Raw genomic sequence first — 16,314 nt, 5'->3', positions numbered from 1 at the left:
ACTCTTCTCTCTCTGTAGCAGACATAATGGAAAAGCTTCATTTCTTTAATGGGATATAAAAGTATTTCAGGAATCAGGGGCCAGCTAAAGAGTTATTGTTCCAAGCCCCACTCAACCGGCCACTTCTCTCCTCCTTTTCTGTAGCATCTAATGGCATCTCCTGAATGTTTTGTGCTGATTTAATTAATAAGCCTGACTGAGTAATGCCTTGTGACGCCTAATCCGAACCCGATGACTATAGAAGCTTTGGGCTGGCATCCCGTGGACACATCTAGGCTACAGCTCATCCATCTCTGCTAAATTCTCCTATTTATCTGCTTTTTTCAAGTTTAACCTAACCTAACACTGACTATCTTTGACGATTTCATCGGCATTGTTCAACGGTAAGTTAGTCTGATCTATCTTCATTGCTTCAGAAAGTCAGCCTGTGAGACTTCGCTAAGTCTGGTGTGTGCGGTTGTGGTTTGCCATGTGGTTATCATGTTCCTATGTCCTTGTGATCTAATACTGATATATGGCAGCACAGGAAACAGATGCTTTTCTGTTTAAACATACAGTATTTTTATCTACTCGAGCTATACACTGTACCATATGTTCCTTTAAATCTGGTAGACAATTTCTGTTCTGCTTGGGTCTGACAATACTGCTTTTATATTATGTATCAATATTCCTTGTTAAATTGTAATACATAATGGCACAAAGCTGCTTTTTTAATAATAATTATTTTAAAAAATTATTATTTTCTTCCTCTATCACCCTTTGCACCCTCTGTCTTTCACCCTACAGTTCTCTATCCTGAAAAATAGGAAGTGGAATTCTTCTATTGCTCAAATTACTTCTTCCCTAATTATCATTCTAAAGCCTGTATAGCAGTTTTTCTCAAACTTTTTTAACACAGAGGAACCCTTGAAATAATTTTCATGTCTAAGAGAACCCCTACCAATTGTTATTTTATCTGCAGCTCAGAATACATTAGCTTGGTGGTCAGTAGGAAGAATGGTTCTTACATTGATGGTTATTGGGAAGAATGGTCCCTGCATTGGTGGTCAGTGGGGAAAATGGTTCTTAGTTTGGTGGACAATGGAAGATTGGTTCTTGCATTGGTGGTCAGCAGGATGAATGCTGCCCTTACAGATAACTAGAAAAATCATTGGTGTCCGTCGTTACTTATCTAAGAGAAAGAAGCTGTGCATTGATCAAGGTCATTGGGAAGAATGATTCTTACACAGGTATTCATTGGGAAGAATGTCCTTTACATTGGTGGTTAGTGGGAAGAATGGTTCTTACAGTGGTGTTCAGTGGGAAGAATATCCCTTACACTGGTGGTCAGGGTTAAAAATGCACTTTGCATCAGTTGCCAGAGGAAAAGAATGGTTCTTACATGTGTGGTCATTGGGAAAGATGGTTCTTATGTTGGTGGTCAGTGGGAAAATGCTGCCTTTACAGATAGCTAAAAAAAATAATTGGTGTCCGTAATGCATTGATCAAGGTCATTGGGAAGAATGATTCTTACACTGTTATTCATTGGGAAGAATGTCCTTTATATTGGTGGTCAGTGGGAAGAAAGCTCCTTACATAGGTGGCCAGTGGGAAGAATGTCCCTTACATTGGTGTTCCCTGGGAAGAATGTTCCTCACATGGGTGATCAGTTGGAATAATGGTTTTTACATTGCTGTTCAGTGGGAAGAATGTCCCTTTTACTGGTGGTCAGTGGAAAAAATGCTGTTTACATTGGTGGCCAATGGCAAAAAGGGTTCTTATTTGGGTGGTCATTGAAAAGAATAGTTTGTACATTGGTGGTCAGTGGGAAAATGGTTCTTACATTGGTGGTCAGTGGGAAGAATGCTGCCCTTGCAAATAACTAAAAAGGCCATTGGTGTAAGTAGTTACCTATCTAAGTGAAAGAAACTGCCTATCTCTTCAGGGAAGCCTATCCCGCCCTCTGCTAATACTGGAATCCTCTACTCTTCCAACCACTCCATCCCTCACAGTTTTACCTATTGTACCACTCACTCCTCCCTCCTAGATTGTAAGCTCCAAGGAGCAGGGCCCTCAATTCCCTATTGTATTGAACTGTATTGTTACTGTATTGTCTCCCACTATCATGTAAAGCGCTGAGCAAACCGTTGGCGCTATATAAATCCTGTATAATAGTAATAATAATAATCAAGGAACCCTTAGCAACCTCCAGAGGAACCCTAGTTAAGAAAGGCAACTATATAGATTCAAAGTTCTATTTATGAGGATTTTAAATGTACTCAAGAGGCAGATTATAACCCAAATGACAGTGTAGCCCCTATTTTAATTTGTCACTAAAAAGCAATAGTACATTCCATAACATCTACAAATTGAAAGATGACATGTTTATCAAACGAATTTCCCAGTTGATTGCTGCTTCCTTAGGAATGGGTCATATAATACTACTTATTTACAAGTTCTGTTGGTTGATCTGTAATACATACATATGATAAGACATATAGGGGGTGATTTTTAAAAGGCACTTTGACAGGTCATTTTCACCAGAGCTTAGTGAATGAAGTGAAATTCTGCAGTCTTTCATCATCCAATCATTTGCAAGCAAGAATACCATTTTTTTTTGTATTTCGGTACACGGGATTGGGTATTCTTTGCAAAGTGAAATTTCACTAGATTCAAGCTGCCTTGAAAACTGAACAGCCAACCCAAAAACAAGACTGTGATCTATTGTGGGTCACTGTTGGAGAGCAGCATTGTTAGCCTGGGGAGAGGGGAGTGTTAAGTAGCCCAAAGATGAGTCTTTTTTTTTTTTTTTCATTCAACCAGCACGTTGAACGAAAAAAAAAAATGGACCTAATTTCCTTGTCCACACATTCAAGGTGGATGGGGGAATCCTCTCTGCTGAGATATTGTGTTATGATAGCGGGGAGACTTCCCTGCCACCAGAATACATTGATCAGCATTGCAGGCTATAGCCTGCTGCCTGTGGTAGATTGACTTCTGTACAACCACAATGGCCATACATGGGTCAAAAATCACCCGGTCCCTACTTAACCGGACAAATTTTAATTCATGTATGGCCAGGTTTAGATCCACTAGCTAGATTTAGATGGACTTGAATAACCAAATGCAGCCAATGTCCAGCTAACACTTTTGAAGCCATTACAGCAACAGTCTTTTTTCTTTTTGTTATAACATTTTTATATAAATAAATGCTGGTCATCATAAGCACCCCTGTCAAGGGTAAATGGTTTGTCTCAACACTCTAAATGCCACTTTTGTTGGCCTGTTTGGTCTACTAAAAGAAGTTGAAAAATAAAATACTGGCAAGGCCACCAGTTGAAAATAACTAAAAAAAAACTACTGCAGCCACCACCTTTAAATAGGTATTTAATCCAAAAGCAAACATTTATTATATTGCAGTTTACCAATTCTTATGTGTGATGGCTGAATTAGTTTTTTTTAGGTCTTTCTTACCTTTATTTTCACTTGGTGATGCTGCCAGGAAGTCTGTTGTTTTTCAACAGAACAAGCTCTCCAATACATATAGCAATTAGGGTGCTGAGACAAACCATTTACCACTAACCAGGGGGCTTACAATGATCAGCATTTAGTTATATTCATCTATTGTTACAGGTATTTATATACCACCATCAATTTATGCAGTGCTTTACATATATATTGTACATTCACATCAGTCCCTAACCCTCAAGGGGTGTACAATCTAAGGTCCCTAACTTACATTCATACACATACTAGGGACAATTTAGACAGGAGCAAATTAACCTCCCAGCATGTCTTTGGAGTGTGGCAGGAAACCGGATACCCGGAGGAAACCCATGCTGGCACAGGGAAAACATGCAAACTCCAGGCAGGTGGTGCCATGATTGCGATTTGAACCAAAGACCCTTTTACTGCCAGGAAGAAGTGCTAACCATTTAGCCACTGTGCTGCCCTGATCTAAAACCTTAATCCAAAAGAAATAAAAAAACTATTGATGTAACTGCTTGCTTAATGGCAGTGTGAGCTGAAGTTTGGTTTCAGTTTGTTAGTGTATATAAATCTGCTAGTACATCTAACACTCCCATCCCCCCCCCCCAGACTGGCAATGCTGCTGTCCCAAATGTGCCCCCTGTGTTCCTTCATCCAGAGCTCAAGCACTCTAATACAGGAGGTGTGTTACTGGTCAGTCACCAGGTGAAAACAGAGGAGGAAAGCATAAAAAAAGAAAACTAATGCAGCCACCACATCTGATAATTGGTAAGCTGAAATATATTACATTTTTGGTTTAGGGTTCAATACCACTACAGTCACCAAATAAATATAACTTATAGACTCCATCCAAATATAGTTTTCTCTTTACATGGAATGTAAATTCCATATCTCATTATGGGTTTTGTCTACCAAAGTGCAATTCTGATGCATCTGTTTTGGGGTTTAAAGATAGTCTGTTATAAAGGTGAAACTGTGAGGCAGCACAGTGACTAAATGGCTAGCACTTCCGCCTGACAGTACTAGGGTTGTTAGTCCAAATCCTAACCACAGCACCACCTGCCTGGAGTTTGCATGTTCTCCCTGTGCCTGCATGGGTTTCCTCCGGGTACTCTGGTTTCCTCCCACACTCAAAAGACATGCTGGTAAGTTAATTGGCTCCTGTCTAAATTGTCCCTAGTATGTGTATGTATGAATGTGAGTTAGGGACCTTAGATTGTACACCCCTTGAGGGTTAGGGACTGATGTGAATGTACCAGGGGTGGACTGACCATTTGGAAACTCAGGCACTGCCCGAGGGCCCGGGGTCAGTAGGGGGCCCCATGAGATGCCCCTGGTACCTTTTTCATAGGCTTTTTTGAGTTTGGGCAAGGACACAGGGGCCCCATGATCCCCTATTGCCCGGGGGCCCCATGAGTTGTCAGTCCGCCCCTGGAATGTACAATATATATGTAAAGTGCTGCATACCTGTATGAAATAAAACAATAGATTTTAGCAGATTTATAATGATCAGCAATCCCAGTAACACATATTCTAGAAAAATTTGAATGACATTATTTAATATGTATTTATTAAATGTATTATTCTCTGGCTTCACTGGGTGTTAAATTCACTGCTAAACACAATACAGTACATTGAAAAAAAAATTATTAAAAAAGATCTGATTTAAAAAAAAAGATTTTTTCCACAATGTCATTTTTTTATTTTTACAATATATTTGTTTTCCTTCCATTATTCCTCTTAACAGAATGTGTATTATTTATTTTACAAGGTTCTTTGAACATTGCGTACTCTACTTAATTTTAACAAGTGGGCACGTACAGTTAAAAAGTAACCTTGGTGCCAAAATGTCCTTTTTATTCATGTGTTGAACAATGCTTGGTACATTCTGCAGAATACATTGGCATTTCCTAAATAACATGGGATTATACAAAACAGTAAAGAACATTTTTGGGGCTTAACCTATAACCTGTTAAAACCTACAAACAGCCTTCATCAGAAAACATCAGAAACTCCCCACCGGTTGAGTAGGAAGATGGCAAACTACGAAGGACACAGGGGTTGGTTATGGAAACTTTTTCAAGGAGCAGCAAAACTTACAAATGCTGCCAGTCATAGCAAGCAATACATTTCATTTTCCCAGTGCAGTCAGACTGCTATTGCTCCAGTTTCCATAAATTATTATTATTATTATACAGGATTTATATATTATTATTATTATTATTATTATACAGGATTTATATATTATTATTATTATTATACAGGATTTATATATTATTATTATTATTATACAGGATTTATATATTATTATTATTATACAGGATTTATATATTATTATTATACAGTATTTATATATTATTATTATTATACAGGATTTATATATTATTATTATACAGGATTTATATATTATTATTATTATACAGGATTTATATATTATTATTATTATACAGGATTTATGTAGCGCCAACAGTTTGCTCAGCGCTTTACAATATAACGGGAGACAATACAGCAACAATACAGTTCAATACAAGAGGGTTAGGAGGGCCCTGATCCTGGGAGCTTACAATCTAGGAGGGAGGGGCTGGTGGTACAAAAGGTAGTAACTGTGGGGGATGGACTGGTTGGAAGAGTAGAAGATTCCATTATTAGCTGAGGGCAGGATAGGCTTCCCTGATGAGAGAGGTTTTCAGAGATCGTCTGATAAATTGGGGTAGAGAGTTCCAGAGGATGGGGGAAGCTCTGGAGACGTCCTGGAGACGAGCATAAATCAGCACCAAACTAAGAAGTCAAGGATTGTAACAACCCTACAACTTTTTAGATTGGGGAGTTATTAAAAAATGGCCCAATCAGTCATGTTTAAAAAAAAAAAAATCTCCAATTTTCTCTTTTGTCATTTTATTTATTGTAGGAGCTTATGTACCGCAGTCAATCAATGCAACATTTTACATACAGTATAAATCGTACATTCACATCAGTCCCTGCCCCCAAGGAGCTTACAATCTAAGGTCCATAAGTTAAATTCATACATACACATACTAGGGCCAGCTTAGACAGGAGCCAATTAACCACCTCAAGTCCGGACACTTTTACTCCCTTCCTGTCCAGGCCAAGTAATTTTCATCTTTCAGAGTTGTCACACTTTGAATGACAATTGCGCAATGATGCAACACTGTACCCATATGAATTTTTTAGCACTTTTTTGGGACATATAACACTTTATTTTGGTGGTATTTATTCACCACTGGGATTTTTTTTTGTTTGCTATATAAATGAAAAAGTGCAAAAATGTTGAAAAAAACGTGTTTTTCTTAATGCAATTTTGCAAATAAATAATCTTTCTTTATAAATCTTGGCCAAAATGTATTCAGTTATCTTTTTAGTACAAAAAAATAACCCAAATTAGGTTATAACCAACAATTATAATTTTTCAAAAATTTTTTTTAAATTGGTTTTTTTTTTATATTATTATTTGTTTTTTTTTTTGTTTTTTTTAACATACTGTCACCTTAGCAGTACAGTGTCACCATAGTGACAGTGTACTACTTGTGGGGGGTAATGAATATTTATTTTTTTTACACTGATTGCTTTTACACCCATAAAGGCTGTAAAAGCAATAATTTCTCCTTCTCTCTGGCTGCATTCTTGCAGCCATTGAGAAATAGTGTGTGATGTGATTGGTCACAGCTTGTCACATGGTACAAGGCTGTTGTGAATAGCCTTGTACCATGTGATCTCTGTGATCATTCACAGATTTCACTAGTAGTAAGCAATGATGTCAGAAGTGACATCTTGCTTACTCCTATTCATGTGATCACTGATTGGCCAATCAGTGATCACATGATCAGGACCTCACACAGAGGTCTTGTACAGTGACCGGCTTTCTGCTGTGTCCGGAGGACACAGCGGGCACCAGATCGCAGTGTCGCACGCTCCCAGGGAGCGCGCACAGTCCAACATGGCGGGCGCCGTTTATGAACGGGAACCCGCCCCTGCACTGCCACTGGGAAGTGGTTAACCTACCAGCATGTCTTTGGAGTGTGAGAGGAAACCAGAGTACCCGGAGGAAACCCACACAGGCACAGGGAGAACATGCACACTCAAGGCAGGTTGTTCCATGTTTGGGATTTAAACCAGGGACCCTAGTACTGCCAGGCAGAAGAGCAAACCACTTAACGACTGTGCTGCCATTCAATTCTGCCCCTTTATTAGTTGCTATGTTGTAACAGCACAACATACAGTCACAGAAATTACAAAAATTAGACATGTGAGTTTTGTAACTAATTGATTTTCGTCCAAAAATTTGATTTTCAGAGATCCAGATGTATACGAATCTCTGAGTGGACATACTAACAAATCCGGAAAAACGTTATAATTAAATGAATGAATACACTTGTTTAACTAATTTTATTTGAATGACGTCACATGATGCAATAGTAGTTCGGGCCCATGGGGAAACTAATAACATTTTTCAAATTTGTTGAATAATTGAGATTTGAGGAAATTTGTGGTGTAACCACTTGCCTACCCCTAGCCCCTTCCTGCCCAGGCCAATTTTCAGCTTTCAGCGCTGTCGCCCTTTGAATGACAATTGCGCGGTCCTGCAACATTGTACTCCTAAGGAATTGTTATAATTTTTTTCACACAAACAGAGCTTTCTTTTGGTGGTATTTAATCACCACTGGGGGTTTTATTTTTTGCGCTAAAAACAAAAAATAGCAAAAAATCTGAAAAAAAAAGGTTTTCTATGTATCTATTATAAAATTTTGCAAACACATGATTTACATTTACTGATGTGAATTGATGAGGCAGCACTGATAGGCACTGATGAAGTGGCATGGATAGGCAGCACTGATGGGCACTGATGAGGTGGCACGGATAGGCAGCACTGATGGGCACTGATAGACAGCACTGATAGACAGCACTGATGATGCAGCACTGATGGGCACTGATAGGTGGCACTGATGGGCGGCACTGACTGAAGGCACTGACTGGCAGCACTGCTGGGCACTGATGGGCAGCACTGCTGGACAGCACTGATGGGGTGCACTGCAGGGCACTGGTGGGTGGCACTACTAGGCAGTGATGGGCATAGGTGGGTAGCACTGCTGGGCACAACTGGGTGGCACTGCTGGGCACTGGTGGGTGGCACTGCTGGGTGGTATGGCGGGCACTGGTGGGTGGCACAGTTGGGTGGCACTGCTGGGCACTGGTGGGTGGTACTGCTGGGCGGTATGGTGGGCACTGGTGGGTGGCACTACTAGGCACTGCTGGGCACTGGTGGGTGGCACAGCTGAGTGGCACTGCAGGGCACTGGTGGGTGGCACTGCTGGGCGGCACTGCTGGGCACTGAACATCAGGGCACTGATCATCAGTGCCGATCTGTTCTCTGACAATTGCCGGTTATCGGCAGTACTTTCCTCACACTGTGACAGCAGGAGGAAAGTGCAGCAGAAAACCAGCAACTGTATTTACCCGGTGATCTGCTGTGTCATTGGACAACAACTAATCATGTGGTAAAAGGCCACTGTGATTGGCCTTTTACCACATCACGTGATCAGCTGTGTCTGTAGGACACAGTGATTACGGAGATCCCCGGGTGTGCTCTGCTGGGGGCGTGCAGGAGGGCGTGTTCTGGGAAGACGTCATATGATGCCCTCCCAGTACTGGACAACCACACTGTAGCCGTCATTTGGCTATAGCGCGGTTGCCAAGTGGTTAAATTGAATTTGTAATTGTCACAGAGGGGTTAATTTACTAAAACTGGAGAGTGCAAAATCTGGTGAAACCAATCATCTTCCAGGTTTTATTGTCAAAGCTTAATTGGACAAGCTAAAATTAGAAGCTGATTGGCTACCATGCAGAGCTGCATCAGATTGCTGTGCTCTTGAATGCTCCAGTTTTAGTAAATCAACCCCAGTCAGTCAGTTCAGTGCCACAGTCTAGTGCAATTCATAGGTTTGAAAAATTTGGGGCTGCCGAATTTTGCATTATTTATTTTGTAGCGTCTGAAAATATCAAATAATTGAAAAAGTTTCAATTTATGAATAATGAATCCACCCGAAATGGCAAATTTGAAAACTGATATATAGCAATCTTCAAAAAAACTGCAATTTTTTTAATCTACTTGGCCCAACATATATGTGAATCGAATGCCGAATATAACAAAACAAATCCCCCCCCAGAAAATTGGTTTAACATAACGAATATAACTAAACGCAATTCTCCAATGCACGAATGCATCTGAAACAAAAATGTCCATTGTACACATGTCTATCAAAAATAGATCTGCAGTCTGCACATTAGGACCACCCACCATATCCCATTCAGGCATGGACTCCACTAGACCTCTTTAGGTATGCTGTGGTATTGGGCACCAAGCCATCAGTAGCAGGTCCTTTTAAGTCCTGTGAGATGAGAGGTGGGGCCTCCATGGATTGGACTTGTATTTCCAGCACATCCCACAGATTCTTAATTGGATTGAGATCTGGAGAATCTGAAGGCCAAGTCAACACAAGACCTCAAACTCGTTGTGTTCTTCAAACCATTCATGAATTCGTCAGACCAGGCCAACTTATTCCATTGCGCCATGGTTCAAATCTGATGCTCTTGTGCTCATTGTAGGCATTGTTGGCTGTGGACCTGGTCAGCATGGGCAACCCGACTGGTCTGCAGCTATGCAGCTCCATAAGCAATAAAGTGAGATGCAGTATGTGTTCATCAGACCAGGTCACTTTTCTCAGACCAAGCCACCTATTTTTTAGTCCAAGCCACCTCCATCAGACCAACAAACTGCGATGCACAGTGTGTTCCGACACCTTTCTATCAGAACCAGCATTAACTTTTTCAGCAATTTGAGATACAGTACCGGTTCTAGTAGATCAGACTACACAGGCCAGTCTTTGCTTCCCACAATCATCAATGAGCCTTGGCCACCCATAATTCTGTTGCCAGTTTGCTTTCCTTGGACCATTTGTTAGATCCTGACCACTGCAGACCAGGAACATCCCACAAGAGCTGCAGTTTTGGAGATGCTCTGAACCAGTCATCTACCCTCTACAATTTAGACCGAAGTCACTCAAATCCTTACACTTGCCCATTTTTTCTGCCTTCAACACATCAACTTCAGATATAACAAGATAATCAATATTTAGAGCAGTCAAATTGACTTTCATTTTTGTCTGTAGTAAGAAGAAAATTTTGAAGGCTCAGGATGTAAAATACTTCTTGATTAAACTAAACTCTAATTCTGAATGTGGTTATCATTGGGGAACATTGTACATATTGTAGTAAAACCTGTTTAATACATCTGGCATTCCATTCAAATAGCACGTCTGGCTAAAATGTAAGTGTTTTTGACTCAGTGATGGTAAGAAAGAATATTCTGACAAACAATTTTTCTACAAATGTTCAAATAAAAATCTAACCTTGTATGTTGAGAATCTTCAGAATCTAACACTTCCGAGTGTGTCCAATGCCAGCAGGTGATTCTTTCCTCCCTTTCCTATGTTTCCCTGACAGTTCCTTACCTGGACTCTAAATTCTCCCCAGTCCTATTGCTATATTGAATATTCCTTTACTGTTCCTAAAAATAGAAAATATTCCTTGCACTGAATCTTTTATTTCACATAGATATGTCCGGTTAGTATGTGGTCCCAGTCTCGGATAGCACAATGACCTAGACCGGGGTGGGCAACTGTTGTGGAACTACAAGTCCCATGAGGCATTGCAAAACTGACAGTTACAAGCATGACTCCCAAAGGCAGAGGCATGATGGGACATGTAGTTCACCAACAGCTGGAGGGCTGCAGTTGCCCACCCCTGACCTAGGTAGTAATTCCGGTTAGGAAGGTGCCCAAGTGCACAGCTGTGGAAATTGGTCACTTTGCCATTAAATAACAATAAAAAAGTGAATTGAAGGTCTGCATCCATTGGTTCTAATGGCACGCTGCCCGCACTGGAAAACGCGACCTACTGGGAACCGAGGTTCCCATGTGGGCTGCGTTTTCAGAAGAAGTGCAGGGACTTCTTCTTTGCATGTCATGGGGCATGGGAGTCCATGCAAATGAATGGGCTCTTGTGCCCATGCAAAAAGCATCCTGCACAGCCGCATATATGTGAACCGGGGCTAAAACTATACAGGTGGATAAACCGCTCATAATCATAATGTGAATAAATGGCCAAGAACATAGACCATAAATATAAATTAATGAATAATGTGAATAAAGATACTAAAGTGCTTTCAATAAATACTTCATATGATTTCAAATATCACATGATCCGACACCGTAACTACAAATCCATGGTGAATGTGAATTTTCATGCTAATAACAGTGCCACTCCATGCTCACAGGACTCTCACCTCCAATGCATGTAAAAACTACGTGTTAATAATATGACATCTCCACACATCCAGACCTCACGATATCTCCTTTATCCGTTCCTCCTCCCATATAATGGATACTTTTAATATGGTATTATAAATCCTCCGTCTCAGCGGATATCAGTCAGCTCCAACGCATGTAACACTTGCATGTATTTAATCAATTCAATACCGGGCAATTTTACACCTTCCTGCCCAGGCCATTTTTCAGGTTTCAGCGCTCTCACACTTTGAATGACAATTGCGCGGTCATACAACATTGTACCCAAACTAAAATTTTTATCATTTTCTTCACACAACTAGAGCTTTCTTTTGGTGGTATTTAATCATCGCTGGGGTTTTTATTTTTTGCTAAATTAACAAAAAAGTCCCAAAATTTTGAAAAAAAAACACGTTTTTCTTTGTTGCTGTTATAAAAGTTTGCAAATAAATAATTGTTCTTCATAAATTTAGGCCGAGATGTATTCTGCTACATGTCTTTGGTGAAAATAAACCAAATTAGGATGTATTTTTTAGTTTGTAGGAAGGTTATAGAGTTCACAAACTATGGTATATATCTGAATATTGATCAATCCTGAAGTACTGACAGCCAATCTAATTTCTTGAGGTCCAAGAAAAAAACAATATTTATTAAAATCACACTTACATCACAAGACATGATATCTGATCCCTACTAGCCCCTGATGAAGTCACGTGACAGTGATGTAACACGCAGGGCGTGGGCTGAGGCAGTCTTTTCATTTGGGTGAGGTACTGGCATCTGGTGGAACAGAGGATTTTCATTTATTTTATTTTATTATTTATTCTATTATGTAGAATGTCAACTTCTTAACCTGTTGTTGCTGTACCGTGTTATTGACTGACTTGTTTGTATTGGTGGAATTATTAAAGTTATAGTTGCTCAAAAAAATACTTATATAGTATATGAAATTGCCGCACAAGTAATTTTGTAATTTAAAATGATTTTAAAATTTATTTTAAAAAAATGACAAACATGTTATACTTATCTGCTCTGTGCAATGATTTTCCATAGAGCATCCCCGATCCTCCTCTTCTGGGGTCCTCCGCCAGCACTCCTGACTTCTCCCCTGATGAGTACCCCCCTAGCAAGCCACTTGCTAAGGGGAGTACTTGAGCAAGCTAGAGCCCGAGCCCCATTGTCTGCGCCCATAGACACAGAAAGCCAGGACTTTGCCATGCCCCTGCTTCCTCATCATAGGATTTGATTGACAGCAGCAGGAGCCAATGGGATCCACTGCTATCAATCTGCCCTGTGAGAAGGGGGGCTTGGGGGGGTTTCATTTAAATGCAATATGGCAACCACACCCCCCAGAAATGCCATTTCCTGCTTGAGCGATTGGGTCACTGATTTTCTCAGATGCCTTTGCTAAGATAGTTAGATAGATAAAAAGAAGATACGAAGAAGATTAGTTATAAATATTTATCGTGCCTCAGTCAATCCCTTGGAAGGGGTGCCCAGAAGGCGGATGGGGAGAAAATAAATGCTTGGGAGGGCTGTTCAGCAGTATATTTCCCCTGAGGCTACTGCCCCTGGGAGGCAGCCAATGTATATTACTGAGAAGAGTTTCTTTTGGCCCTCAGTATGTGCTTGATTGAAGTGTACACAGGTACAGTCTATGTAGTCATTATGGATGGTGCTCGGCCGAGTCAGTACTGCAACTGGAGAGGAAGTAAAAAAAAAATAGCTTCTCTATGGTTTCCTGAGTTGCCTTGGCAGTGTTCCAGTTGGGAATGAGTAGGGACATGCCATCCTGTATCAGAATCCTCCCTATTGGGCTCAGACTGGCCAGGCGCATTCCGTCCTTGGAGACAGAAGCTGTTGGTGCATCAGAACCTTGTCCACTCTACCCAGCTGGGTGCCTTCCCGCTGAGCTGTTTGTATCTTTGGGATTTTCCTTCAATACAAGTTTTGTTAATTGCAATCGGACTCGAATATTTACTGCTGCTGCACCCATCCACAGAGGATCCAAATGGAGTTTCCCTAAAGGTGGAGGGTATCACCTGTAGAGGCTGGCATGGAGAAGGATTTTTTCCCCCTCAATGGAAAGTAATATGGAGGCTGGGTGGCAGACAGCTGTCCGTGGACATTGTGAGTAGGACCTGATCTTGCATCCCAGGTATGCTTGTGCTTTGAGGAAGTGAATGCCAGAGGTTGCTACATAGACTAGGACTGCTCATATACAGCCCTAGTTTAGGTGGCTAACCCCTTCACCTTCAACAAAGGTCAAAAGATTTCTGCTCAAGAATGCGTCCTTCTGTATCTGTCTTGCATTTTGGGACATCCTGCACCCTCATCCCTCTCTCCTGTTTGAAGAACTACAATAAATCAGCTTGACTAAAGCCTGCTATAGATGGATTGGATCTCAGCCGGTTCAGCAAAGCCTGCCTGAGATTCAATCCATCTATGGGAAGGATGTTTGTACTGAACTCGATCCATCGATCAACTTCAGTACAACCAGCCTGTCAGATTTTTTGCATTTGGTCACTGGATTGACTTCAGTACAACCAGCCTGCCCATAGATGGATCGATTCTCATCTGGTGCCTCTTGAATCGTTCAACCCATCTATGGCTTAAGGGAGACCTGGGACATGTCCAGTGGCCCCTCCGGGGGTAAGCACTACGTGAACAAGCCCTAAATTGGATCGGATGCTATTTTTTATTAAATAATAAGAAGTTACCCAGTTTTTCTTGAAAAAAAGGGGCTTGTAGAAATATTTATACTGCACATATTATAACAAAGGAGGAAAGATTGTAAGCTCCAAGGAGCAGGGCCCTCGAACCCCTCGTGCATCGCATTGTATTGTTATTGTACTGTCTCATGTATTGTCTCTCATTGTAATGTACAGCACTGAGCGAACTGTTGGCGCTTTATAAATACTGTATAATAATAAAACAGTTATATAATGAGCTGCTTAGATTTTACAAGTGATATTTTCTTTCCTTCTCTTTAATTGTTTCTCCAGCTTCTTGCGTGGACATCGAAGAAGTGAGATGTCAGACATTGTAAGTATCAAACCTTTACTGGAATCTGTAAATTCTCACTCCCTCGTGTGTTTTTTTCCCATTTCTGACTTTTTATTTGTTTTCTAAACGAATACCTTTTGGTTGGTATGAATGCTTTTCCATGTCTTGTAGGATCAGCTCTTCGTGTGTGTTGGGTCATGTGACCAATGGATTTTCCTGATGGGTGCAGGAACTAATAGCCACACTGAGCTTTTAGTTACACAAGGAGAAAAAATCTATTTTGTGTTAAAATAAGTGGAGAGCTTCATCATGAGTCTCTTAAAACTCAGAGGTTTATTTTTAACCCCTTGCCCTCCTGAGGATTTACCCCCCTTCCTGACCCGGCCATTTTTTGTGTTATGGCGCTGCATTACTTTAACTGACAATTCAACGCTGACAAGTCATGCAACGCTACACCCAAATTAAATTTACATCCTTTTTTCCCACGAATAGAGCTTTTTTTCGGGGGTATTTGATCACCTGTGCATTTTTAATTTTTTGCGCTATAAAAAAAAAGCGACAATTTTGAGAAAAAAACAATATTTTTGACTTTTTGCTATTAAGCATGTCCATTAAAAAGTTTTAAAAATCACATTTCGTCATAAATTTAGGCCAAAATGTATTCTGCTCCATGTCTTTGCTAAAAAAATCCCAATACATGTAAATTAATTGGTTTACGTGAAAGTTATAGTGCCTACAAATGGCGGTATATATACTGGAGTTTTTTTTTTCTTTTTTTACTAGTAATGGCGGCGATCAGCGACTTATAGTGGGACTGTGGGACTGCAGCGGGCATTATGACACTGAGGGGAACTGACTTGGTGTCACTGACATCCCCAGTGACACCAATAAAGTGATCAGTGCTAAAAAAAACACTGACACTGTACTAATGGCACTGGGCAAGAAGGGGTGATCAAATGGTTAACTGTGTGCTGAGTGTGCTTTACTATGGGGTCCTGTGTTTGTGCTTCACTGTTGTGCTTCACTGTGCACAGCCATGCAAAGCAGTGTGCACTAGCTGACAGGGAGGAGAACTGTTTTGTTTACAATGAGTTCTCCTCCCCGTCGGAGATCCTCGGCAATCACCGGGCGCCGGCGAGTAATCACCGTCTGGGACCCGGTGATTGACGGCCACGAATGGCGGCGTGGGTAGGGCGTGCATGCACCCAGCATGTGCCCCCTACCCACAAATGCAGAATCACGTATATATACATAATTTTGCGCACCCGTGCTGCCCTGTAGCGGTATTTCTGCTACAGGGCAGACGGGAAGAGGTTAAAAACATGAGCAGAGGAATCTTTAAGTTTGAGCTGTTGCCTGTAACAGCCAATAATTTTTCTCCTGTCAATATAAGAACCAGTACTGGAAATAGCTCCACTTAACATCTGTGCCTACCAGGCCATTAAGGGGTTTCTTATGCTGGGAGGCAGGGTTTATGATC

At 40.8% G+C, this 16,314-nt stretch overlaps 1 protein-coding gene across 1 annotated transcript in view; it reads left to right on the top strand.

Annotated features, from left to right (window-relative positions):
- Positions 1 to 234: 234 nt before the first annotated feature.
- Positions 235 to 16,314, top strand: part of RLBP1 (retinaldehyde binding protein 1) — a 91,793-nt gene continuing 75,713 nt past the window's right edge. Inside the window, exons 1-2 of the mRNA XM_089687675.1 lie at positions 235 to 383; positions 14,834 to 14,873. Of these exons, the coding sequence (XP_089543801.1) occupies positions 14,862 to 14,873 (12 nt within the window). The 5' untranslated portion in view covers positions 235 to 383; positions 14,834 to 14,861. The remainder of the gene's footprint in view (positions 384 to 14,833; positions 14,874 to 16,314) is intronic.

Source organism: Staurois parvus, unplaced genomic scaffold, assembly GCF_062004578.1.
Source record: "Staurois parvus isolate SC_StPar_1 unplaced genomic scaffold, SC_StPar_1.0 ptg000432l, whole genome shotgun sequence".
NCBI lineage: Eukaryota > Metazoa > Chordata > Amphibia > Anura > Ranidae > Staurois > Staurois parvus.
This window is presented reverse-complemented; position numbering and strand designations above follow the sequence as displayed.